This window comes from Paramisgurnus dabryanus, chromosome 10, assembly GCF_030506205.2.
Source record: "Paramisgurnus dabryanus chromosome 10, PD_genome_1.1, whole genome shotgun sequence".
In the NCBI taxonomy this organism is placed as follows: Eukaryota; Metazoa; Chordata; class Actinopteri; order Cypriniformes; family Cobitidae; genus Paramisgurnus; species Paramisgurnus dabryanus.
In genome coordinates, this window is record NC_133346.1 from 13824016 (window position 1) to 13852014 (window position 27999).

Genomic DNA, 27999 nt, shown 5'->3' on the forward strand with positions numbered 1-27999 from the left:
CGGGCTCACAGCAGTCAATATAAAAGGAAACAGGGGGTGTCTAAAAGCTTTGGGGCAAAGACCCGGGATACTGTTGATCCAGAGGAGGTGAAATGAGAGAGGAGATAGGAGAGGGGGAGGTGAGAAGAGGAGGGGGAGGAGAAGCAAATGGAGGAAAGGGGAGGGTTAAACAAATGGGTGAGAAAGAGAGAGAGAGAGAGCGAGCGAGAGCACACACACCCCTTTCAGTGGATAGACTCATCCTCACATGGTTGGAGTGTGTTGTGGACTTCAGAGAAACACAGATACAGGAATAAATTCAGTTCTCGAAGGAAACATTACTTATACATTCATATTGCTGAAACTTGGATACTTGGATACCTGCTTTCTACACCTGAGGTATGAAACTCTGCCAACTGTATTCAGTGCTGTGTTTTACTCTCTTTCTAGACTTTTGAATTCAATGTTTTTGGTTGGATGTCTCATTGTCCCCTAGTGGAGGACTGACAGTGATAAATGCCACCCTGCTAGGTTAATAAGGTTTACTCGCCCGTGGAGGCTTTGAAAGTCTGTCTGGTGCGCTTTTGTTGGACAATCAATATCCAATGTGTCTGGGAGTGTGTGTAAGGTTTGTTTTGGGAGATCTCTGTAACAAATGGTCTTGCGGTCATAAAGCCCCTCATCCAGACGGAAGTGTTTGGAAGCAATATAAGAGTTGAGACTCCTCATCTGTCAGTGTTTTCTCTCTCTCACATGCTGCCTTTGTGTGTGCGTGTGAATTTTCTCACTGACTGGGCGACATTATTACTTTGCCAGTAAAGAGTAAATGTATGTGACTGAGCCGTTGCCTTACCTGTATTTTATCATTTTATCATTCTTTGCAAGTAGTAAAGTAGTGTGACAACATGCTTCAGTTCTGAATGTATTGGGTGTAAAGTTGGCAACAAAAATGACTTTGTGTGTGAGTAAATGTGCTTTGTTATCTTGTTCTGTGTCAAATGAATACTATCGCTATTTAAAAGTTTTACTGTACACCATCATCAGGCAAGCTTCAAGATAACGTGGGTATGTGGGAATGTGTGTGTTTCTGTGTGTATGTGTGGTCCAGTTGTGTGGTATGTCATTCATTGTGAGTCGATGACTGGAAAGACAGCTGAGCACATAAGATGATTCTTAGGAAAAATTAACAAGAACCAATATAAGAGTAGTTGACCAGTTTTATAGTATAGTCAAAACATAGATAAGAGCAAAGATATATTAAAGGATTAGTCCATTTTCTTAAAAACAATCCAGATAATTTACTCACCACCATGTCATCCAAAATGTTGATGTCTTTCTTTGTTCAGTCAAGAAGAAATTATGTTTTTTGAGGTAAACATTCCAGGATTTTTCTCATTTAATGGACTTTAATAGAACCCAACACTTAATAGTTCTAATGCAGTTTAAAATTGCAGGTTCAACAGACTCTAAATTATCTCAAACGAGGCATAAGGGTCTTATCTAGCGAAACGATTGTCATTTTTTGGCAAGAAAAATAAAAAATGTGTACTTTTAAACCACAACTTCTCATCTTCCTTTGGTCCTGTGACTTGCCAGCGCGACCTCACGTCATACGTCAAGAGGTCACGGATGATGTATGCGAAACTACACCCCAGTGTTTACAAGTGTGGAGAAAGAGGACCGTTCTGACGTTGTTGTTTGTTGAATGATACTAATAAATGTCTTTGTGTCAGTTTATTGTTTAAAATGGTCTGCAAATGTGCGTTTCATATATGTAACACATGACCTTTTCATGGCATTACGCAATTACGTGAGGTCGCACTGCCGCGTCACACAGCCGGAGGAAGACGAGAAGTTGTGGTGTTAAAGTGCATATTTTTTATTTTTCTTGCCAAAAATGACAATTGTTTCGCTAGATAAGACCCTTATGTCTCATTTGAGATTGTTTAGAGTCCTTTGAAACTGCAATTTTAAACTGCATTAAACTGTTAAGTTTTGGGGTCCATTAAAGTTCAATAAAATGAGAAAAATCCTGGAATGTTTATCTCAAAAAACATAATTTCTTCTCAACTGAACAAAGAAAGACATCAACATTTTGGATGACATGGTGGTGAGTAAATTATCTGGATTTTTTAAGAAAATTGACTAATCCTTTAAGTAGTGATTTTAGCTGTGGTGCTTCAGTTTGCATGCTAACAATGTGGTGTTCTACGGTTTGCACAGCAAAACTCGCCTGATAAAGTTGTCTTTAAATTCATCACCTATTTATTTTGTCATTGCGTGCCATCTCATGTTGTTTTTCACTACAGTTTTATGAACTATATCATTCAGCTTCGTCCAGCTGCTTCTGAATGCCTTGCATTACATTTAAATGTTTTTATCCAAAGCAACTTACAGTGCATTTTCACTATACATGTTAACAGTATATGTGCTTTCCTGGAAATCAAACCACAACTGTTGTGCTGATAGTGCATTGCTCAGCAATATGCTAACATCCTATGAGGTCTTCCAAAAGCCCCCATGTGCTTTGCACATCCCTACCACACAAAGCAGAGGAAAGGTAGCCTACACCAAAATAGAGACTTTTTTGGCACTAATGTCTGTGTGAGGTTTTAAAGAGGTCTGTCTGGGCTCACAGGGTCACTGTTGCAGGTCTCAGCTGTGCATATTCAGAGACAAACAGCGAAAAAGAGACAACACAGGGGGTGCCAGATTCCTCAGTCACCCTTACCGAGAGTTTCTCTGGTGCTCTGTTGTCTTTATGAATGGGTTACCTTACCTTGCTCTACAAAGGAACCCAGACGGACCAAACAAAGACCCCTTTATACTTACCTCTAAGAGCAAACACAGGAAACAATGAAATGCACTCGTCCTAGTCCTACTACACCACTGTGTCTCTAACTTACCCTGCATTGCACAGAAACAGAGCTTATAGCCTTAACACGGGACTACATGTCCTTCAAATGCTCAAATCTGGACTTTATCATCTGCGTCTGTATGGCTACTTTCATATACAGCTTAATAAACATCATAGTCAATAGATTTTTAGCCCAGTAGCTTTGTGCCAATATGTAGCAGACAAGATGGTTTGCCAGACACTGGTTGTGTTTATAATTGTGTAAACAAGAGACAAGTGAACGTTACAACTAATACATTAACATGACATTACGGTGGAATTACAGATTTTGGTTTTTCATATCAAATGGGACATAAGTGTGTGTCAGTTTCTAAATTTATGTAGAAGTTTGCATGTGTTCCTATAGCTCAATTGGTTGAGCATTGTGTTAGCAATGCAAATGGGTTTGATGACACAGGCTAATAAAACATGTATACTTTGAATGCACTGTCACTTTGGATAAAGACATTTGCCAGAAGTGTAAATGTACTGTATGTGAGGAAAGCTTATTAAAGCCTACCCTTGCTTTGCTCTGTAAATGTGTTATTATGAGGAACTGAATAACAGAATGGCGTCTCTGACCTGAGGGCATTTCTTATTCCTTCTGCCCCACTGGAATAGAGGGCATCAGGGTGAGACGTGGGGGGTAAAAATGTTTCTTAAATGGGTCACAGCATGCGTAAAGTATACACTATTAAAGCTAATGAAATGTGTGGGGAGATAAAAAAGAGAGAGGGAGAGAGAGGAAAAGATCTTGTTTTTGTTTAAACATTGCAAGTTTCATCCATTGTTCTGATTAGACACAAGCATATCATATTGTCAATAAACGTTATGGATTAACCGTGCCATTGTGACACCCGTTAGAAACAGCGTGTGCTGTGTGTTATAATCCTCATGTTAGATGTTCCCCATTCTCTGCAGCTAATGTGTTTTTCTTAATGCACCGTGTCCTGTATTCATTCAGCGTGGCCGCCTTTTTCAATATTGAAACATGACGGCGGGTCTGTTTAAACGTAGACCCCCAGGAGGACAGAGATGAGATGTGACATGATAGTGGATAAACAGAAACAAAAGCTATGTTTACACGACAACATTTCAACCAAAAACGGCTAACTTTTTGCATTTCGGATGTTTGTTTACACAACAACATTGTCGTAGGGTCCTTTTTGAAGTGCATATGAACACAACACAAAATGTTATAGTTTCTATGTAACCTAGAAAGTGTAAGAATAGACATCATTCGTATGCTTATAATTTGTTCTGTCCACAGGCATATAATTGACAACAATAACAACAATGGCCGCCTATCCGATTGTTAAAGGATAATTCCGGTATTTAACACTTTGAGTCTCATTTCTGGTTTGTTTTGGATGAACTACAGTGATGGACACAGAAATTTTGACAATGGGTCGTGTCTTGACTTTTTGACTGGTTTAGAAGCATCTCTTGACTGCTTCAGAATGGAAGTCAATGACCATGCACAAACATGTCATTAAAACAACACTTAACGTTCATTTTCAAAACTGTGCTTCTCACCGAGTGGTTTGTGGTGTTCGTTGATGATTAAAAACAAGTAGTGTAGCGAAATACAGTTTCTGTCGTGTTTTATTTGGGATTTTGTAAAATTCCATTGACTTCTCTTGGAAGACTCATTGCTCGCTGATATATCACAATGCCGCCAGGAAACAGAAAAGGGTCTGTTTACATGTGGTTGTAGTTGTTTCTCTCAGAAGAAATTTTTCCCATATTTGATGGCTCAGTGATCAGCTTTAAGTTTGAAGTTGAGCTCGATTGTGACTGTCTATACGCTAGACACCAAGCGTACTTGTATGGCAAAGTGGTTGTCGCCATCAAGTGGTCGGGAGTGTGCTAACTCAAATATAGAGCGGAAGTATATACGCGGTTGTGAGGTATTTGAAAAAATAGATCCACTATAGCAAATAACACGGATTGAAATCATACATTGCGCCAATATATTTGTTTTTAATCATCAACGAACACCACGAACCACTCGGTGAGTAGTACAGTTTTGAAAATGAACGTTAAGTGTTGTTTTAATGACATGTTTGTGCATGGCCCTTGACTTCCATTCTGAAGCAGTCAAGAGACACTTCTAAACGAGTCAAAAAGTCAAGACACGACCCATTTTCAAAATTTCTGTATCCATCACTGTAGTTTACCCAAAACAAACCAGAAATGAGACTCAAAGTGTTAAATACCGGAATTATCCTTTAAGTCTGACGTCATGCACCACTTCCGGGTCCAACCAATCTCAAATGCAATAGATAAATAACAAATGTTTATCTCCATATCAAAATCTGAGATGACCTGACATAGACTATATATTGCTGTCGGTGATTCAGTGAGCCTGGAGACTGCAATGTACACTGAGTTTATAACATTTTCGCTTAAATGTGTGATATGAATAAATAGTGCTCATAAACAGCTGTTACCTCTATTAAAATGAGTGGAGGCTTGGACCCGGAAACCAGTGTTGGGGAAAGTTACTGTACTTTAAAAAGTAATGCATTACAATAGTAAGATACTCCCCAAAAAAGTAACTAATTGCGTTACTTAGTTACTTTTCATGGAAAGTAATGCTTACGTTACTTTTAGTTACTTTTGCGTTACTTTTTCTTGGCTGAAGCTTGATCTCTTTCAGGCCTTGTGTTTTTTACGACTGAAAATTTCTGCATTCAGAAATTGCATATTTCATCATAATAATGTTTAAAAAAAAAAATCAGAAGATTTATAGGACATTATTGTATAAGTTTCATAAGTTTCTAAGAAGAACATGCCTACGGTAAGGGCGTGTGTGTGTGTATATATCATGAGTGTTTGTGACGTCCACATCATGTTTCATAGACTGTGGGTATCTCCTTTGAAAACCCTGTAAAACTGGAAAAATTGCATTTCTTTCTAACTCGCACACATGCAGCAGTTGTTTCAAAAGTCGAGCTCCATAAGGAAGTGCTTGCAGCAAAGACAAACAAAGGAAAATGCGTGTGGCCGTGGATAGGGGAACATGCGTGTGCGCGTGTGTGTATTTAAACATTAGTAAGGTGATCTGTGTTGGGGAGTGTGCAAGAAAAGTTGTGAATGGACTGCTAGCATCTTGATCAAGCTTGCCTGGGTCACGCAACTATTATCAAAGCCATTTTATCATTTAAACGTACCTGTCACAACATAAGCCTTGATCTGACACACATCTGATATCACTTTAATCTGTAAAGATCTTCCGACCACAAGCCTGTGGAGACTGGTCACACAGCTGCAGGCAATCCCACAAATTATTCTCTCATTTACTTAACAACTTTACAGAGACGACTGACAAGAATATTGTTCGAGAGAGAGAGGTATAAGATTTTTGCCATGTGAACTATTCTACTCATCTGAATTTGTAAGTGTGTCCATCTTAAATTCAGGGAAAACTTGGCTCTTCACTCAGTCCAAGCCATGATGAGCCTAACCTCCTTTCAGCCTGAGTACAATAGAGACCACGGTCCATCGAGAGAAAGAAGATTGGCTCTTTCAATATTCTCTACTGACCTGGAAGAGATGGGATCTTTGGCTCAAAGGAGCGACTGCTCTTGCATGCTGGTCTATTTTACTTTCTAAATTAGCTTTCTTTTAAGGAGACTGTTGAGCGTCTTCATGTCTTGTGGCGTGCGGGTGGAGGTTTTGTTCGGCCTCTTCTGCTTATTGAGCACAGGGAAGAAGTTATGTGGATAAAAGCAGTCTCTTGCTTTAAGCAAAACCATTCTTCTGTGATCCTAGCAAGCTTCCTTGTGGCTTTTACATATGGCAGGGTCAGAGGATTACAATAATGTAAAGTCACACACTCCTGCCTGGGGGCACCATGGTCCCGTTCAAGAAAGATCAGATGTTTCTCTTAAAGCGAGATGTATGGTGTCCTATTGTGAGCTTCACAGTGAAAGTCCTTCAGGGTCTGATATTATATTATCTTAGAGGTCATCTTGAATCATGTCTTTGGTACGAATATATTTAACTAAACTTGCACCCTGTTTTAAAGTCTAGTGCCACAAAAGTAATGGCAATAGTAGCTGCGTTTTCATTTGCCTTCAAATTGCGCAAATTAAATTTGCAAGCGAATTGAAAAGGTGCACAATGGAAACACGGCAATTTCACATAAACTCCTATGTACCGTAGTGCAAAGACAGTTTAACGCTCTGGTGACTACCCAGTCTCACGAAATTATGTAACTACAGTCACATAATTTTTTGATTCTTTTTCGTGATACTGTCACGAATTTCCGTGTTTTTTCGTGATCGTATCACGAAATTCTGTTTACGTGTCATTGTCACGTATTGGTTACTCAATTGATTTGTCCTATTTTCAATCCATTGTCGCTTTGATTTAGGGTTAGATTTTGTGTTTGCGTTAGGATGTCACTTTAAGTATTGGTTTATACTTTTTTTCTGATTAAATTTTTAAAATATTTTTTTTATTTTTAAACCATTGTCGACTGGCATTAGGGAAGCGACTGAAGCGACAATGGTAAGAAAATAGGACAAAACAGTTGGGTAACCAATACGTGACAATGACACATAAACAGAAATTTGTGTTAACGGTGTGTAAACGTGGAAATTTGTGACCGTATCACAAAAAAGAACAAAAAAATTACCTGAATATAGGTACGTAATTTTGTATTTCGTGTGACTGGGCTGCTGGTGACGTGTTTTTTTAGGCAATTCAAATTTTTTTCCGCATTTACACGTCACCTGACGTGCGTAAAAGTCACATGATCATTCTTTAATTATGGCACGGATTTGGTTGGAGGACAAGACAGAAGATGTGTTTCTAACTTCATGTGGCGTCACAAGAAGCGACAAGCGCATGACATCAAAATACCGTAAGAGCGATTCTCTGCATGCTTTCGTGTCACGGTATTTTCATGTCATCCGCATGTTAGTCTGCACCGCATTAAGTCGAACACACCCATCATGGTTTTTGGAATGACTTATCGGCAGACAACAAAATTACATTTTATTCGCATAACATTAGTTAAAGGAACAGTATGTAAGAAATTTATATCAATTAATCATAAAATGGCCCTGAAATGTCACTAGACATTAAGAAATCATTTTCATTTCAAATACTTATATCACTCACAACAGCGGTCCGGCCAGGATATTGTCATTTAAAAAGTGGAGTTGCAGCCCTCAACTGATGTTTATGTTGTTGTTTGGTATATTGGCCACCAGCTGTGTGATTGCAGTACCAGTTTTAGCCACACGTTTTGTGATTGCAATACCAGTTTTGGCCACAATCCTACATACTGTTCCTTTAATGAATAGTTCGCAATAGTTTTATGTCAACATTTAGAAAATAATGCTGAAATTTTGCGCAAATCTTAAACAGAAATGCAGCTATTGATTGCTTACATTTAGTGATCTTTCAGATAGTCATTATTACATTTCTTTATTAAATGTGACACTTTACTGTAGAAAGTTATTTATCCACATGAAGCCTTCTTGACTTTTTTACTTATCTATCATTGTTGTGTAGATGCTGCTAAGCTATTTATCTCACAAAAATGAGATTACAATTCTACTTTACAATCCGTTGACTGCCTCAAGACCATTAAAAGTTGGGTGGCAAGCTTAAAGGATGTATTGCATAGCTACAGTAGTGCACCTTTAAAACATTAAAGTCTTTAAGACCTCTATTATGATTGGCTAACAACAGCATACAGTCATTCATCAGGACAGGCCAAGTTACATGAATACTGAATAACTATTGATATGTAAATGTGGGCAGTCATACGTTAATGTAGGCACTGATGTGACTTTAATGCCGTGATGGTTTCTGAATGACCTATTTTTGCTACTTCCACAGATAATGTAGGTTGCTTGGAGGAGGCCTTGTGTCATAAACATTAGATTGTATCATTTACATTCATGCATTTTGCAGACGATTTTAAGTGACTTACAGTGCATTAGTATCTGTGTTCCCTGTGGATCGAACCCATGCCCTTATGCCCTACTAACGCAGTGTACTACCAATTGAGCTACTGGATGTAGGGCAGCTACTGATATGTCTCAATTATAATGCTACTATAACTAATTGTATAATATTTGGCAAAATGAGCAGTCTACTCATTTACAGTCTGGTATAGCATCATCAGTACTGATGGACTGTGATGAGACACCTTCTGTGGGACGCCTACTGTGGGGGAGAAAGGTGAGAACTGTGATGTATGTGGGTGCGAGTTGTGTATTGGTTGGTAAGTGTGTAATGAAAGTAAGTTTCACTCTAGATTGAGTCTGAATAGTCTGTGGCTCTGATGTGGTAATAGGGTATTGATTTGTAATGGTTTGGACGATGGCAGGCGTATGTCTTATAAGCAGCTCAATTGTGCTTCAGTAAATGGTACTTGTGGAGTCGTACTGGCACACACACACACACACAAGAATGGTGAAGAGATAAGATTCATTGCCTTTCGACCATATAGAAATCATCTGCTGAGATAAATCGATTGCTGCTTCACACACAAACACAAAAAGACTTACAACACACCCACAGGGTTGGTTCGTGAAGGGCATGGACACTTCTTTAAAGTTACTTCCTATTTCCCCGAAAAGCAAACTAAAGAGTTGCACAATTTAGCAATATTTTTAGAATGTGTTATAATATGCCATTTTTTAAATAACATGCAATCTTTGGATTAGTTGCCAATATTAAAATTACTGTTGTCACAACTTCATCAAGCAAATTTTTGCTTTGTTTCACTTTCCTACTACAAAAAAATAAATGAATGACTAAATGCACCATGTCTCTCTCAAAACGTTTCTTCTGAAGACTTTTTGTCTGCTTCGGCTTTTACAGTTTGTCTGCGTCTGACTGCTGTTTGCGTGCGACATTCCGATGCTCACGGCCCAAAACAAAAGCTCACGTCTTTCACCTCCCTTACTATTTCTGTCCCTTTTTCTTTTCTAGAAGGAGCACTTTGTTTGCAAGGTTCTGTTTGTTGACGCAGGTGCGAAGCCCCGATCGAATAAAAGTGTGGAAGAATGAGAGAATGATGGAGCACCGGCACTCAAAATGACCCCTCCTTCATAAATGAGGTCTCTAAGGCCTTAATAGGTGGTTTGGAGACATATGAGCATGCCGGTTTCCTCTGGCCCTTTCTTTCTCCCCCTCCACAGACCTGTCAGGACTTGTAGGTTGTTCTCATCAGCTGTAAAAGTTTCCGTTGGTTGGCCTCAGGTGTGCTGAGGAATGGACTGAGGGTTGTGGAGCACCGGTATGGCTTTCCTCACACCCCCAAACACCTCCCCTCTCTTCCTGTCCATTGGGGCTTCCTGCCAGATGAGAAGTGCTGTGAGCACTGAGCCAAAATGTTGATCCTACCTCTCATTCACTGTCAGCCATAGAAATCCCAGCGCTGTTAGTGTGTGTGTGTGTGTTCGTTCTGGATGTGTCAACAGCCAGCATTTGCAACCATTCTCTCACATAATACTCGATAAAGATAGGCCATGTGTGCATTGAGCGTTTGCTCGGCTTAAGCGTGCCACAGGGCTGTGAACCAGACGTAAAGAGACTTGAGTGCATATATTGTGGTGTGAAAGTGGTTTTATAGCTCTTTTATACTGAAATATGACCTTGGAGCTTTGCTTTATGGCGCTTTTCCATTGCATAGTACCCCATGGTTTGGGTCAGGTCAGCTTACTTTTGGGGGCTTTTATACTGGGTGCAGTACGTAGTACCTGATACTTTTTTTAGTACCACCTCGGTTGGGGTTTCAAGCGACCTGAACTGATACCAAAACGTGACGCGAAAACACTGTAGATCACTGATTGGTCTGAGAGAGTCGTCACCACCAGCGTCTTCGCTATAATGTAAAAGATTAGCTTTACCTTCATGCTAGCTTGCGCTGTCTCGAGCAAACATGTTGTCATCTGTGCTCTGCTATTACAGCGATGAAAAACATCCACAGGTTGAGAATCAGAAACACAAAAAGTTTTTTTCCATACTTGCAGTTTGTGGCGGCTCATTCGCGACACGCACGTCCGCATCTATGCTTAAATGCAACTTAAATGAGGCTCAGCGTAGTGCGTCGACTAACGCCACGGGTGTTTGTAAAGAAACTGTCAAGTGAGACGGAGGTAGTGATAAACGCGATGTGCCAACATTTATTTGTGGTGGTCAATAAAAATGTTGTGGCGGACTGAGAAATAAATAAATGTTTGGGAATGTACAACGACACTCTCACTTGTTTGATCTCACAGCAGTAGGCAGCGCAAATATGACGACACGCCTATAATCCCTCCCACTCAGAAGTTTTACTAAACTCGATGAAAAAGCTAACCAAGCCAAAGTCAGTTGAGCTGACCCGAGCTGAACCAAACCAAACCATGGTGTACTATGCAATGGAAAGCGCCATTAGTGGTTAATGTAGGTACTCCTAATAATTTGGTGTGTTTTTTGTGTGCTGCTTTTTGTTTTCTCTATGAAGACGTGTAGTTGTATGTAATCTAAACAAAGAAACACATGAGATCAAATTATAAATGATGGGGAACTTTTCAGGACTGGGTCACAAATGTTTAAATGTGCCCAAATATGATCTTCCCTGATGCATTTTGGTGCAATGTCTGAGTACACGTATGAGTCAAATAAACTATACTTTGCAAGGCTATGCGTTCGACCGTGCGTGTAGATTGGCAAACCGTCATGTACTCTGAGCTTTATAGTAATAGCACCGTTTAAACAGTTATCTATTTGTCAATAGGTTTGCAAGCACACCAATCTCCCTTCCAGACAACTCAGCCACATTCGTCCTTTTGTTTCACACCCTCCCCATTTTCTCTCTTATTTCCCCCAAACTGGCACTCTTTGTTCAAGCATGTCATTGGAAGTGTGTAAATCTCAAGCCCCTCTGATCAGTGAGAGGACCCATCTGCACCGCTCCTCTACCTCCTCTTCTCCTCCTGCATGTCATCACTCCATTTTCCCCAGACAGAGGACACAAATTAGCCCCATTTATACTCCATTTCCCCCATCTTCACTGCTTCTAACCAGATAATGACTGCTGCATCGAGATGAATTGGGATGATAAGGATGATTTGTGATTGTGTGTGTGCGCGTGTGTGTGTGTTAGGCATTAGCAGGGCCATTATACATAAAATGCTTCTCTCACACGAACACACCTGATGAAATTAAGCAAAAGCCACAGGAGTTCTTGTGGTACATTTAATTTTACCATGTGTAAATGGTTAGAGTCAGTGGCACAACACAAAACAGTGCCCTTAAAGGGATAGTTCACCCAAAAATGATTACTTGTGCTGAAGTTGTTACAAACCTGTATAAATTACTTTGTTTTGCGGAACACAAAGGAAGATATTTGTAATCAAGCAGGATACAAGGATACAAAAACGCTTAAAATTGCCTAAAATGTCTTCGTTTGTGTTCAGCAAAACAAATAAATGTACATAGGTTTGTAACAACTTGAGGGTGATTAAATTAAATGTACAGAATGTTTGGGTGAACTATCCCTTTAAAACCCTATTCAACAATGGAAAATCACTGTAGTGCGAAAAGTAGCTTTATAAAACAGCGACACTAATATTACAAAGGCACCACTGCTTACTAACCAGTTACATTTTTTCATATTTATAATTGGAATGAGTAAAAAAATATTTGAGCCAAATTTGCACTTACATTTAGACTAGATGCGTTTATCTAAAGTGACTTTCACAGTACATTTGAGCTATAAGTATGATCAGTATGTGTGTTCCCTCTAGAAAACTTTGAATTAGTTGACCGCGGTGTAACTCTGCTTTGTGTCGTGCCGCATAACCACCTTGAATGTGCATTATTTTTGATTAATTAAACGGCCTGTCATCAATTATTGCAAATACCTCTTCGAAAAAACAAATGTTTTGGTTTCCTAGGTAATCTGCAATCTTGTTTATTTTGCTTGTTATATACAACTTTAAAAGGACTTTGTTGTTATTTATTCTTAGCGGAGTTTACCGGAAGTTACGTGTTTTCCACGGACGCCGCTTGTTTATGTTGTTACTGCTGAAACGGTCTATAGAATAGAATGGTTATCATGTAAGTCAACATATTACCTTTTTACAAAGGTAAAATCAACAAAAGTACAGACCAAGCTTTATGCTTTACATGCAAAAGTGCTAAGAGTCTACATGTGATCCCTGCGGTCAGGCACAGTTAGCTTTACTGGCACAATTACAGAACCACAGACTCCCTGCTTCACCCCTGAGAGGTTTAAATGTGTTAAATAAGAGGAGAAGATGAGATGCTAAGTTGGAGAGGTTTTGAAGACTATAAAATGTGGATCTTGTATTCCAGAGAGACGTTTTACTCTCAAGGCAGGTCTTCATTTGATCCCTCTTCATCTAAAGGATCTAATGTGGGAAAGATTTTGAAGTTCCCTTTAAAGGTTATGAGAAAGTTTGAGCACAGATCTGTTGTTTTATTTGACATTGATAAAGTTTGCATGGATATATTACAGTGATGTGATTGGATTATACGGTAACACTTTACAGTAAGGTTAACATTAGTTAATGCACAATGCCAATGGCATTGACTAATATTAAAAAAGGATTAATAAATGCTGAAATACTATATATTTGTTCATGTTAGCTAATGCATTTACTAATAAAAATATAACCCTGCTGTGTCCCGATTATGGGTTAATTGCATCTAAAACCATAAACCAAGCCCTCAAAGACATCCAGCTAATTCTTTTAAACACATAAAAACTACTTAAAAACATGCATGCGACCGCTTATAGTGTAACTTAAGTTTTTGCTTTGCAGCCAATCTATTTTACATGCGTTTCCATTTGTCAAACAGATATATTAGCCATAGGATGTCACCCTGGTGTATCAGTCTTTTTTATTTGTTCATACAGAGACAAAAGGAGCTGAGATAACTCAGCATTCCCTGTTATGGTGAATAACTAGGCAAAAAAACTGGTTTGGCAAGAGCAAGCAATCACAATCCTTCTCCACTTTAACTGGTGGTAAATAGACATTGATAAGAGTTCACAATAAGGTTATATACGTATATACATAAACTAAAAAGAAACTATTTGTTTATAGCATTTATTAAATTTGATTAATGGTCATATATATGTACACAGTTGTTTAGTGATCAAACATACATCTTTAGTATTATGTGTGGAGAATGAAAGTAACCAAGATTAATACCTGTTGTAAAAAGTGTTGTTCATTGTTAGTTGCAACGGTATCGCATGGCAATTTGTACGTTTTTATGAGGTGGCTAATTCGTACGATCACATTCGTACATATATGTATGATTCACTTTTGCCCCATGACATTAGGATGAAGAGGTGGAGTTTCGTTATTTTTTTTAATGATAATCGTATGTTTTGTACGATTCACTTTGTATGTTTTTGCCAACTCTTAAAATACATATAAACACTCATAAGATCAGACTGATTTTATTACAACCTTATTGTGTAGTGTGCATTATATGCAATGGTTTTGTTATTGTAATTCCATATACTCATTGCTGGATAAAAAGTGAATCACATTTGTAGTCTGAATATACAGAAGCTATATTTAGCCATTTGCTAAGTAAACAGAATAAGGCTCTAAATAATAATTCAACAGTGTCTCTGTGCCCCTTTATTAAACAAGACTGGTTGTCTTGGCTAGGAGGGGGTCAGCACCGGTTGTCTGGGTATAAAGCGGTAAACTCTCATTACTGGTTTATTGAGCTCTGCCGAGCACAGACACGGTCAGGGGCCCGGGGACATGAGGGAGGAGTCCTGTCACTTCATTTGGATTAATGGACGGGTAATATCTCTTGCCTGTAGTGCCGGTCATACGGAAATGCGTGTTCATGCTGTCACACACAAAGGATATATGATAACACCTCCTGCTTTTGGAATTGTAAAAAAATAGCTATTTTTATTGGTGTACTTTCATACTGCAGGTTTTGCATTGATATGAATCTCTGAATTAGGATATTTAGGTTGCCCACCTTACTTCCTCAGAATAGATTTTAATCTTTCTATTCTGAATTGTATAACGCTTTCATGCGCTACACCTCATGCACATGCAAAAACAGCGCTGATAAACTTCTTATGAACTCTCTTTAAGCTCTTCTTCTTTAATCTTCCTATCTGATTCTGTTTCGTTCTATCTCTCCTCCTGCTTTTTCAAGAGTCCCAAGGGAGTTTTGTTATGGCTTTTAAATCCCTCTCATCTCAAGTTAAGTTGGTCATTCCCCTGTCGGGAATCCGTGAAAGAATGCGAGAAATGGGAAGAGTCGCCCCTGGGCCGGGGTTGGTTTCAAAGGGTTTAGGGTCAGTGGTGGGTATTGTGTAGAAGGATAGTCAGTGAATCACATGCGCCAATTATCCGTATATGTGGAAGCACTTAAATTAGTTTCCCGGACACAAAGGTCGACACTATTACACTGGAAGTGGATTTATGGAGCTCCCATAACACCACAAGATGTGTATTTATACCATCAGCATTGCTTTGAAAAAGCTGGCTGTGGATTTCCTCTAAAGTTAATTCTAGCACTTTTTAAAAATAGTTTTTTGCATGTTAACTTTTAAGCACAATTAAATTTAAGGAGTACTGAATAGAAAAGCAAAGCAGAGGAGAGCGATGAAGTTGTTCCCTTGTTCAAACATGTTGGAGGTGAAGGAAAATAAGACAAGGCCATTATAAGCAGATACCTGAGAACCTTAAAGGGACATAAAGGGCCCTATCTTGCACCCAGCGCAATTGACTTTGTCAGTGACGCATGTATCATTCGTATTTTGCACCGGTGCACAGCGGGTTTTTCCCTCCACAGACGCACGTAGGCAAACTAGGGAATGAACTTGCGCTCCCTGGGCGGTTCAGCGCAAAAAAAGAGGCGTGTTCCGGCGCAAACCATCCTTGATGCTATTTTGCAGTTTCAAAAAACAATTGCGCCACTGACCAGAAAAAAAAAGTTTAAAGTCAATGGCGCGTTGTTCATTATGCTATTTTAAGGGCGCATGCTTGACCATAATGTATAGCGTGCACAACGCGCATACACTTTGCATCTAATCTACACAGATGCAACAGTTATTTTTGCAAATTGCAAATTGTTACACTTAAAAATATTAATACACGAGATAAGGGGAATCATAGTGGTGAGCATTGTGGTGATGCTTTTATTAATTGTGTGGCTGCGTTAAAAAATTCTCATGCAAAAAACAATTAAAATATTTTCATAAGTTTGTTGTGTGGCTGTATTACGTTTATTTTATGTAAATAATAATTAAAATATTTTCATAAGAAAACCTTAATGTATATGAACTTGATTTGTAAGAGTACTTTGGGGTTGGACCTTGCTTGCGTTTCTTGGGTCCGATTTCAAAGCCCCAGCCTATTAGCGGTGAGGGTGGACGCAGCGATGTCCTCTGATGGCGTCAGGTCATGTGTAGGGAGATCCACCTCCCGTTACACGGCGTGCCCGATTTATGCTGGTAAGCTTGGGATTCCCCCGTCTCCTGACATCATTGTAGCACTTGGCGCGACGATGGGGATGCCGGCTGATGAGACTGTGGCTATTTCCTCTCACGCCTGTTTAACCTACGCTGATTTGGAAAACTCTTTAGTTATTTTTTTGCGCGATGCTAATGGTCTAATCAGATTCAATGGATTGTGCTAAGCTATGCTAAAAATGCTAGCGCCAGACCCGGAGATCAGCTGAATGCATTCCAAAATGTTAAGAATCAAATGTTTAACACTAGGGGAGCTGGAAAATGTTTATTTTTTAGGTGTGTTGTAAGATGCTGCCACACTTTAGAGCATCTTTCACCACAATCCCCCGTGCAAAAATGATGTGACCGTGTGGTCCAGAATTGTTAAGTGGAATTGAAATTGTAATTTTATAACAAGTATACGATTCCTTTTTTATGGATGTGATTCCAGAAGTGGAATTGAAATTCGATTCCCAACACTATGTACATTTCATCATCATATCATATTTGGCAGATGCTGTAATCCAAGGCAATTTACAGTGCATCTGTATGTGTGTCCCTGGGAATTGAATCTATGATATTTGTGCTGCTTACGAATGATTTACTAGGTTTAAAAATCCATTTGAATGTTTAAGTAACAAATTAATTGTAAAATTTGTATAATTCTAATTTAAAATGATAATTTTTTTGTTAAAGTAAAGATGAAGAATTGCTTGATGGACTCAATGTTGAGCAGTATTGATGTAAATATCTATGGGATAATTCTCCAATCAGTGGAGAATACCAGAGACGGCTTGGGCTGTGATTATCTATGTGTCTTTGTCTGTACTCTCTCAATTAGACTAACAAGAGCTGATCGAGCACATGCAAAATTACAGATGCCATCTAAAAGAACAATGGATAGCATTTCTAATCCACTCTTACTCCTTCTCTCTCTGATTGAGGAAGATAAAAGCCCTATAGCTTTCCCACAACTCTATGCACCAGTGCTGGGGTTTGGGGAGATTTTAAACCTTGCTCTTTGCTCCAGGCTTTAAAGACATTCAGAGACAAAAAAGTGAAGTACTGGACTAATGGGAGCGGACCTGGAAAGAAAGGGAAAATGCTTTTCTTTTGGCTTTTTCTGTCCACAAATGGCATCGCTCACAGCTTTTCTTTGTTTGTCTTGTGAATATATTCAATCATAAATGAATCTCTGAGTGCTTTTCAATATTTTCTAATATAAAATTTATGATATTATAAAATCTGACTAAATCAAGTTTCATCAATCGAGTTATTAGACTTCATTCCTGAACACCATTTTTTCCATTTTGAGTTATTTCTAAGCAGTCCTGTCTGTTTTTTAATCATTTATAATATGATATACCAAGCCATTTTGGTTGATTATACTTCAATAATGATAGATTTTGTGATGTGTAGCAGCAGAATTTAATTTTAAAGTCTTTTATTTGTTTTCACACCCACCTTGCTTCCCCATCATCTGTTCACGTTTCACTTTTGATAGAGTTAGAGAAGGTAAAGTGAAGTTACAGTGCGGTTCAGAGCTATAGAGAGATATATTAGTTGTATTCTTTGTAATTTTTTTTTTTAATCATTTTGTAAATGATGTTTCAAAAGATCTAAAGCCTTTTTGCCATCTGTGGGCTCTTTTATGCAAGCAAAATAGAAGCTAAGGCAAGGATTAACTAGTGGCATATTATTCAACATTGGAGTTAAATAAATCGTATTAACGCATACTAACTAAATTGTAAAAAAAAAGACTTGATATAAGAGAGAATTACTAATAAAACCTCCCTAACCCTAACATTTCAGGGGGAAAGCAAATCATAAAAAAACGTAAAAATTTAGTAATACGAATTAGCCACCTTTGAAAAAATTCCATGGGATTGTGTTGGTCAGTCATTATTGCATAATAAAACCCTTTAAAGGAAAACACCACTGTTTTTCAATATTTTACTATGTTCTTACCATAACTTAGACATATTAATACATACCTATCTTTTTTCAATGCGTACACTTAATCTTTGTACAGTGCCTTGTGACTGTGTTAGCATTTAGCCTAGCCCCATTCATTCCTTAGGATCCAAACAGGGATGAATTTAGAAGCCACCAAACACTTCCATGTTTTCTCTATTTAAAGACTGTTACAAGAGTAGTTACACGAGTAAGTATGGTGGCACAAAATAAAACTTTTGTTTGGAGCCATAGGAATGAATGGGTCTAGGCTAAAGCTAACACGTGCAAGAAGCGCTGTACAAAGATTAAAAGTGCACGCATTGAAAAAAGATAGTTATTTATTAATTCATAAGTTGAGGTAAGAACATAGTAAAATATTGAAAAACGGTGGTGTTTACCTTTAAGGACGTCATTTTTTTTTAGCATTTTTGGACTAGCTGCTGTACATTAACCTTTATATAAATTTTTGGAGCTATAATTATGTTTGTGCATGTGTGTTTGAGTATGACCACAAACCTGATGGTATGTGTGTAGAGAATATACCTGTGTGTTTTAATAACAGAGCCCAGGCTAGCACATCCCTCATAGTGTGTGAAATAAAGTGGAGGAGGTGTCCATCTAAGTGCCTGTGATTAAAGTTTCACAGTGAGACACAGCAAGCCATCCCACCATCTCACACCCTTCCTCCATCCTTTCCACCTGCTTCCACACCGCAGGAGTTGTCCGGCTCAAGCCTATAGCACAAAGCAGCAAGATAATATTCTCGTGATGTCCTAACCCGGAGACGTGAGCTTTACATATCAATCGTCATTGAGGTTTTTGTGCAACCGTGAAGCTCTCTGTCATTACCCTTCGATTTATCACAGTTTATTACTTATGAATCCCACCAGGGACGCACAAGAATATCACGTAGGTGAGGAGCAGGAGAGAGAGAGTGGGCTGCGGGTCACCCGGTTCATCCGCTGAGTCACGTTTTTCGCGGTTTCTCATCGATTTTCGCTAACCTTTCAGTTATGACTGCAGTGACATTTTAGCTCTGGATTCCCGCTGAGATATTCCATCTGTGGTGTTTTTTTTTTTTTTTTTTTGAAGTCCAAGGTTCGATATTTATTGGAATCGTGTCAGATGGTATAAAATCTGTGTTTGATTAACACACATATGTTTTTATGCCATCACAACGCACATCATGAGAAACAGACAGTGAAAAGCAATGCGGGATTAAAGAAGATGGTCAAATCAGTTTACCTGGAGCCCATCTTTAAAGGAAAACACCACCGTTTTTCAACATTTTACTATGTTCTTACCTCAACTTAGATGAATTAACACATACCTATCTTTTATCAATGCGTGCACTTAATCTTTGTACAGCGCCTCGTGAATGTGTTAGCATTTAGCCTAGCCCCATTCATTCCTTAGGATCCAAACAGGGATGAATTTAGAAGCCACCAAACACTTCCGTGTTTTTCCTATTTAAAGACTGTTACACGAGTAAGTATGGTGGCACAAAATAAAACGTGGCTTTTTTAAGTGGATAAAAATTGAGAACTATATTGTATGGCGGAAGAGCACTTAGTTTGCATGGGGCGTGCCACAATTTTTTTTGTGTTTTCTTAATGACAGCTTAATATCCCAATATAGTAGGTCACAGTATCGCAAAGTGCCGCAAAACATACCGCACCGCAACACCTCTACCGTGATACGCATCATATCGCAAGATCCATGTCTGGTCATCTCATATTTTGTTATGGAGATAAAAATTAGGATCGTGTGTTTTTGGTAGTTTTTCATTATGATACGAGTGTATTAGAGCCGTGATTTTTTGTTATTTCTCTATGACATCTGTGAGCGGTTGGACCCGGAAGCACCGCATAACGTCAGACTTAACAACCAGATAGCAAAAAATAAAAAATAAATGGGGTCAGCTCTAGTTTATGTAACTCTGCACTGCAGTAAGTCCACTCAACCTTGCTATAACGCTTTTTTCTATTGCTGCTCTCATGTACACAACCAAGCATGCATATTTCTCTGCATTCTGTCATCCGGAGAATAGAGAGCACCGTCTGGGTCTTTCTCTTTTGTTTTGTCTCTCTGTTGCCCTTAAGGTTTTGTTGACCCTAGCTGCTGAAGCTGGACCTGATCCAGAGATCTACACATAAACACACACAATCTCTAGCCTCTGTTAAACTCATTGTTTGAATCACAAACCCTCTGGCGGAGAGAAACAACAGATTCACACAAACAATAACATGAAAAAAATAGAAAAGTGCTTGCTTATGGAAAACACGCCCAATAATGGTACACTGTAAAAAAACATTTGTTGGTTCAACTTAAAAAAGTAAGTTACCTGGTTGCCTTAAAAGTTTGAGTTAATTCAACATAAAAAATGAGTAAAATACGTTGTGTCAACAAATATTTTTAAATTGAACCACCTTTTATTTACATCGTAGGATATTGTGGATGTTGCTATAAGTTTTGCTTATAAGTTTTGGTCAAGGGCATTACACTGTCACTCGTCCCTTGCTGTCACTGGGGCAGATGCTTCAAAGCGTTCCTAATATGTGCGATTTAGGTACACATATGTATACATTTGGTACTAATATGGACTCTTTAGGTATAAAGGTGTACTTTTTGGAAGTACCAGTTAAAAAGGGACCATTTCTGACCATTTTGTCTGACAGTGGTGTTCTGGTCCTGTCTTAAAATTTCTGTAAGACTTTAAAGATGGTCCCTAATACACTTTCTCTTCAGCCTCTTCTTCTCTCACTATATCTATATCTGGTTATTTAAGCAAGCCCTGGTGTCTTTCTGATGCTAATCCATAAACTTTGCCAGGAGCGTCTGATCTATCTTCTCATTTTCATACCTGCTGCAGTATGGAGATGAGTCTCCTTTTTCTTTCTTTGTGCAGGCTTTGCATTGAAAGAAATGAGGTCAGATCCATATTGAGCGTGATATAACCGAGGTTCAGATTTAAGACTTCTGCTAGACTGCCTTGATTTTCTGTCATAATTACCTTATTGTTGGCTTCTTAAGGAACTGAGATGAATCTCAGAAAGTTCTTCCTCTCATGCAGCATGAAAGGTCTTGCACAAGAGAAACAACAGCAAGTACTGTTGTATGAGTGTTGTGTGTGTGTCTATTAGACCAGGTGTTGTGTAATCAACCTATTACATCTTCAGAAGCCTAAAACCATTTGAATCGATCTTTGTTTCCTTTGTTTTAAACCATCTATTGTGTGTGTTTTTTTGCAGGTGAAACTACCATAGCGCTGACCAGGACCATGCGGTCTAAAAATAGGAATATGGTTCACTGGAAATGCATCTGATCCATTGGTTCTACCTCAGGTACTGCTGCTGATCACATACACATGACGTAATACACTAAAGCTCTGCACAAATATAAAATATTTATGATGCATATTAATATATACACTGTTAGAAATGGTCCAAAAGTGGTCTCAAGCTGTCACTGGTGCAGTACCCTTTAAAAAGGTCCTAATATTTATTAACTTGGTACAAGTATGTATGTCTGAGGTACTAATTTGACCTCATTAGGTACAACCCATAAGGCAATATATATATATATATATATATATATTTAAATATTATTTTAAATATATTTCAAATTATACAAAAAATGGCCAAAAATATATGTGCAATATATTTTCAAATTAGGCAATTTTTTGTATATTTTAAAATATATTTTAAAAAATAAATATATTTTAAAGCATTTACAGTATATTCACGTCACATTGGAAGACAAAATTTGTGTTACAAACCTGTACAAGTTTATAATAAATATAAAAAATGCCGTTTTTTCAACTGCAAAAATATACTTATATTTTATACAAGTTTTATATTTTGGATAGGAAAAATTAATTTTTGCCGGATGGGTTGTAAAATTAGAAATTTATTGGTTGCCCCTAAAATACATAAAAAAAAACTTTATTACAATATAATATATTTTTTCAAATAAAAAATATATTTAATTAAGCTTTACTTTATTAGGGAGCCCCTAAGGTGACATTGGAGTAAAAAAAAAATGTTTTGCGTGCGTACATGAATCTATCGCATGCGCACGCGAAAGTTTCACGTGCGCACGCGAAAGTTTTACGTAAGCACGCAAAAGTTTCACGTAAGCGAGCGAAAGTTTCACGTAAGCACGCAAAAGTTTCACTTAAGCACACGAAAGTTTTTACGTGAGCACGCAAAACTAAACTTTATTTAATTTTTGCTCTATGTCCCCTTACGGGCTCCGTACTTTCTACAAAATGTATTTAGCATATATTCCAAAAATTGGCCAGAGAGATAAAAAACATTTCTGTATAGGAAAGGTGTAAGTTTTTGGCTATTTTTTAAAATATACAACATATTGAAACAAAATAATATATGCTTCTACTTTTTACCCAGAATCTAATCGCATTGCTGTGTCTTTTTTAGGAGTGTAACAAATTATATTCTAATTAATTCGTTCCAACAATTTCAACGGATTATAATTGAAACACCATGGTATGTGTAAGTGTCTAATGGAGGTTACTGAAAGGTTTCACATCCCCCCGCCTATCTCTCTTTCTCTTTCTCTTGCTTTATGTGCATCAATTGTTCTGATCACATGTATTTTAGCACTAGCTTTTCTCCTCCATCTTTTTCGTTTTGCTGGTTTCACTCTGCAATGTGAACTTTTCTAACTTTTTTAAATGACACTTTACATCTCAGCAGGTATGCTGCCCCTGAGCTCCAAATACTTTTATGAGGTCTGTTACAAATGTGGTGTTTTTTGGTCGTTCAGGTTTAAGACCTTCGAAACATTAAAATGTTGCCCAGGCTCTCTAGCAATTTAATCCACATGTGCTTTTAAACACATCTTTATTGATCTGCACTCCACCTGTGTTTTTGTTTTTCACAGACGTTAAATCATGGGAAACGTGGAGAGCCAAAATGGAGACCACACCTACTACAGTGAGGGGCAGGGCCACCTATCACGAAAGCACATGACCCGATCACTTCGCATCAAGCATTCTCGCCGATCACGTCACGCCTCGTCCAACAAGGGTGAACACCGCGACTCTGAGACCAGCACGAGATCCAGCAGCACCCCTTCCATCCCACAATCCCTTACTGAAAACGGCCTTGAACCATTTAAAAAAACAGATGCTCTGAAGGGCTATGGAGGAAACATTTGGGTGGACCGGATGGCTATGAATTTGCGACCGGTTTCTTTCCACGACAGCACTGGGGATCCCACCATCACGCCAGGCTCCGAGGATGGCGTAGAGATGGACACGGTGGTGCCAGAAAGCTGCGATGAGACCAGACTTTTCGTAAGTAAGGACACGTACCTACAGAGAACCAAAGATGGTCCTCGGGAAGGAAGTAGCTTTAAGAAGAAGCGATCCAAATCTGCAGATATTTGGAGAGAGGATTCAATGGAGTTCTCATGTTCAGATCTAAGCCAAGAGCATTTGACGAGCACCGAGGAGATCATCGAGAGAACCGAGGTTGAAGATAAAGCATTCGCTAAATGTGGAGGTAGACGGCGCACCTCCACCCCACGGACGCTTGAGTCTCATCCCGGAGAGAGAGCTAACTCTTTGGATGAACTTTGCACGGAGAGGCTACCTTCACTTCATGGCTCCCACCATCACTATAACGGTCATGGTACCGAGAGGACCAAAGCGGGCATAATGAACGGAGAGGTCTTGTCTCCGGAAGAGGAGGAAGGTAATGGATACTCAGCATACACTCTTCCTTGTCGTCGCTCCCACTGCCTGTCAGAGGGACTGTCCAATCACAAGGCTACCCTCCGTTCATGTATGCAGGGCCGACGTGCACAAACGACACATGTGAGTTATGCTTCTTACCCAACATATTATAAAAGTACCATAAAAACAGTCCATAAAGAGTGTGCACTATATAGCATGTATTATAATTGCTTTGTGTAAGGAATAGACGTACATTTGAATTTAATATTATCCTAATTAGTCTTGAGGGGAGTTTGAGAGCCCCCGTTTACCATTCACTTTCATTGTATGATAAGAAAAGGGACCCTAAACCTCTCCTCCTCTCCTTTAATGTGCCATTAAAGTAACAACATGTTGGAACAACATGTGAGTAAAGAATAAAAGAGTCATGTGACCCAAGAACTGAATAAAAACAACGTCCTTATGGGATTTGCTGATAAAAGCCTGTAAAAAGCTTCATATCATCTCCATCATTCTGGATCTTTAGTAAACTGAAAGCCAAAAAATCTCTTGATCCTACATTCAAACACAGCTTTTTTGTGCATATTTAATGTGTTCTTAAAAAGGTTTGAAATTTGGAAGGTCTCAGGGGACACTTCTTACATAAAAGCCCTGAGTCATGCTAAAGCTTTAAATTGGGGCCTCTGCCTTGAACTTTTGATTGGTTTGAAATGCGATATTTCCCACGATCTACCTGAAAAGATCTTTAGGAGGTACAGTAAAAGTGTTTTTATGCCAGCAAAAGGAAGCCACACCTTCTCTGTTGGACGTTTTATGCAGTCGTCTTTTTTCAATTCCTCTTTCGTGCACAAGTAAACAAGTTGAGAACAAGTAGAGATTAGTTTCATTCTTTGTTTCTGCTTAAAGGGGAAAGTAAGAAGAGCTGTTTGACTTCCGTTGCCATTTTTCTAAAATGTCAGACCTTTGTTTGGTACAAAATTTGGAGGAGTGGTTGTGCAGAGGATGTCCCAAATGATGTTCTTCCACTGTAAAGGGAGTGTCTTGTTTTATTCTTATTAAATTGTGCACTTGGGTCTATGTGTCCACACATGCATGTAGGATATCACGGCGGGTGAGGGTAGCGAGTATGGAGACAGCGGTATCGACGGAGGACTGGCTGAAGTCGAACACTCGTCGCGACGCTGCAAGGCCATGTCTGCGTCTTTCTCCGTGTACTCCACTGCTAGCGAGAGCATCTTCGCAGGAAGCGACAGCGGTAGCAGCAGCGGAGGTGGAGGAGATCAACGACAATCTGGTGGAGATCAAGGAGTGTACGAGAACTTCCGTCATGAACTGGACTTGAACTCCAGACAAACGCGGGATTGCTTAGAAGAAGCCAGTTCGGCTGCTAGCGATGAACGGAGCAGTGGAACCCTCAGCTCCGTTTACCCCTCGGACATTTTGCTCACCACGGCCCACGGCACGGTGCGGAAGGCTGGCATACTGGCCGTGAAAAACTTCCTGGTGCATAAGAAGAATAAGAGGGTGGAGTCGGCAGCAAAAAGGAAGTGGAAACAGTACTGGGTGTCACTCAAAGGTGAGACAAAGGCTACGTTTATAAAGCAAGATACCATACTACTATTATTTCTGCAGCACTTCTGAAGGCATGACCTAATTCAACGCTCACATTTCTAGTGTGATAATATTAATTGTATTAATTTTCATGTTTATCAAGATCAATTATTTGATCATATCTCCAAAGTCCTCATCTTCTCATGACTATTATGGTGTTTGGGTCAATGAAGTGAAGTTAATTATTTTGTGTCTTTATGGTTCAATTAAATGTAAAAGGGTTAAAATTTCTGAAAAAAATTGCATATCACTTGCATTAATTTTTTTTTTTTTGAGAGTCTAAAATTTCTGGTTTTTATTTAATTTTGAAAGAATATTTGTGGGATAATTGCAAAAATGTCAGTGTGGTGTAACTGGTCTGTGTCAATTGGTGTAACTTTTTTTGATTTAAAATAAAATTATAAATATATTCATAAAAAATGTGGAAAAAAAATATAATCATCTTGTTAAGTGTAATATGATTTTTTTACATACAAGATTATTAAGAAAACAGCTGTTTTCAGCAAATATCAGGGTAAATATTACAAAAACGGATAAAAATGTACATTTAGAAATAACTAATGAAATTATATTATAAAATTATTATTATTGTTATTTTTATTTTTTGATGATTGATGATTATGTTTACATGCCATCAAGGTGGATAAAATATTTAATATTTCTCATTCTTCGGCGCAATTGCCGGTTACACCATTTTACATTTTCAGATCGATTCAGTCTTAACTTTCATAAATGTCAGGAGGACAAATATTACAAAAACGCATTAAAATTTACATTTAGAAATAACTAATGAAATTATATTATAAAATGATTTTTTTTATGATGATTATGCTTACATGCTATCAAGTTGGATAAAATATTTAATATTTCTCATTTTTTTGGCGCAATTGGCGGTTACACCATTTGACATTTTAAGATCCATTTAAAGGTCTTAAATTTCATGAAAATGGTGCAAATGTAATTTTGTATTGCAAAAAACAACATAAAAACACTATGTGCATTGAAATAAACTTGATGCATGCTTTTAAAACAAGTTTTTTAAAAAGATTTTTGGAAGTTCTCCTCTTGCCAAACCGTTTTTGTCACTGACCCATTTCTTTTAAAATACCTATTACCCATTATGCGTTCATTCTTAAAATCAAACGACCCAAACCTTTGAAAAGTACACGTTTCAGTTTACAGCCCTCCTTCTTTTTTTAATTTCCCAGGATGCACTCTGTTTTTCTATGAAACGGATGGCCGTTCGGGGATTGACCATAACAGCATTCACAAACATGCGGTCTGGGTGGAAAACAGCATTGTGCAGGCTGTCCCAGAACATCCCAAAAAAGACTTTGTGTTTTGCTTAAGCAATGCACTGGGAGATGCCTTCCTATTTCAGGTAAGTCATCCTGAATCTCTTAAAACCAATATTACACAGTAATATAACTCCTAACTCAAATTGTGCTGCATACATTCGAGTACCTTTGGTGATGCTCACATCCATAAATTTTTCATCACAGACCAAATGGTTTAATACATCTTTAGTCTTTAAATTTACTTTAACTGGATCTCATTGCCATCAACAATCTGGATTTAGTATTAGTGATGTAGAATTGTGCCAAACTGATGCTCATGGTCCATTGTTTAATAAATCCTAAGCTGATGTATTTCTGAATGTTTTTGGGACTCAGTGACATTTTTATGCCGTGACAGGTGACAACATCTTGCATACCAGGTGACATTTTCAAAGGGTACCATCATGTGAACTACATTTGATGGACAGTCAAATCTATATGCCATTTGGTTGCAAATATTGAAGGTTCAGTGCAGACCACACAAAGCATTTTTAAAAATTACATTACAAATTTATATATTTATTTGTTTAAACTAATTATCGAAGTTATGGCTTAAACCTAGGCTTAATGTACATTGTGTAAAATATGTTTCAGTTATAAATTTTTAATAGGAAGAACAAGTAAATGCAACAATCCCTTCTCGTCCGTTATGCTTCTGGTTTTAGATAATTTACCGAGTGGAATTACTTTCATTGGTGCTATTTAACTGAATCATGTCAATAACAGGAAAAATGGTGACGCCTTTCTTTTATCTACTTGTTTTCAGACTTCAGGTCAAACAGAGTTGGAAAACTGGATAACCGCCATCCACTCAGCATGCGCTGCAGCTGTCGCCCGCCAGCATCACCGCGAGGACACCGTACGACTCCTGCGCTCCGAAATCAAAAAGTTAGAGCAGAAGATCGACATGGACGAGAAAATGAAGAAGATGGGCGAAATGCAACTCTCTGCTGTCACAGATGCAAAGAAGAGGAAGACTATTCTGGAACAGGTATGTGTTATAGATTGGTGGAGAGTCACCATTAACAGTGTTTTGAAG

At 38.4% G+C, this 27999-nt stretch overlaps 1 protein-coding gene across 2 annotated transcripts in view; it reads left to right on the forward strand.

Annotated features, from left to right (window-relative positions):
* The first annotated feature begins 223 nt into the window (after positions 1–223).
* tiam1a (TIAM Rac1 associated GEF 1a) overlaps positions 224–27999 on the forward strand; it is a 62492-nt gene continuing 34716 nt past the window's right edge. For both annotated transcript variants that reach the window (XM_065290730.1, XM_073816035.1), the window contains exons 1-6: positions 224–378; positions 21563–21655; positions 23217–24153; positions 25111–25588; positions 26832–27004; positions 27727–27951. In XM_065290730.1, coding sequence (XP_065146802.1) covers positions 23227–24153; positions 25111–25588; positions 26832–27004; positions 27727–27951 — 1803 coding nt within the window. In that variant the 5' untranslated portion in view covers positions 224–378; positions 21563–21655; positions 23217–23226. The remainder of the gene's footprint in view (positions 379–21562; positions 21656–23216; positions 24154–25110; positions 25589–26831; positions 27005–27726; positions 27952–27999) is intronic.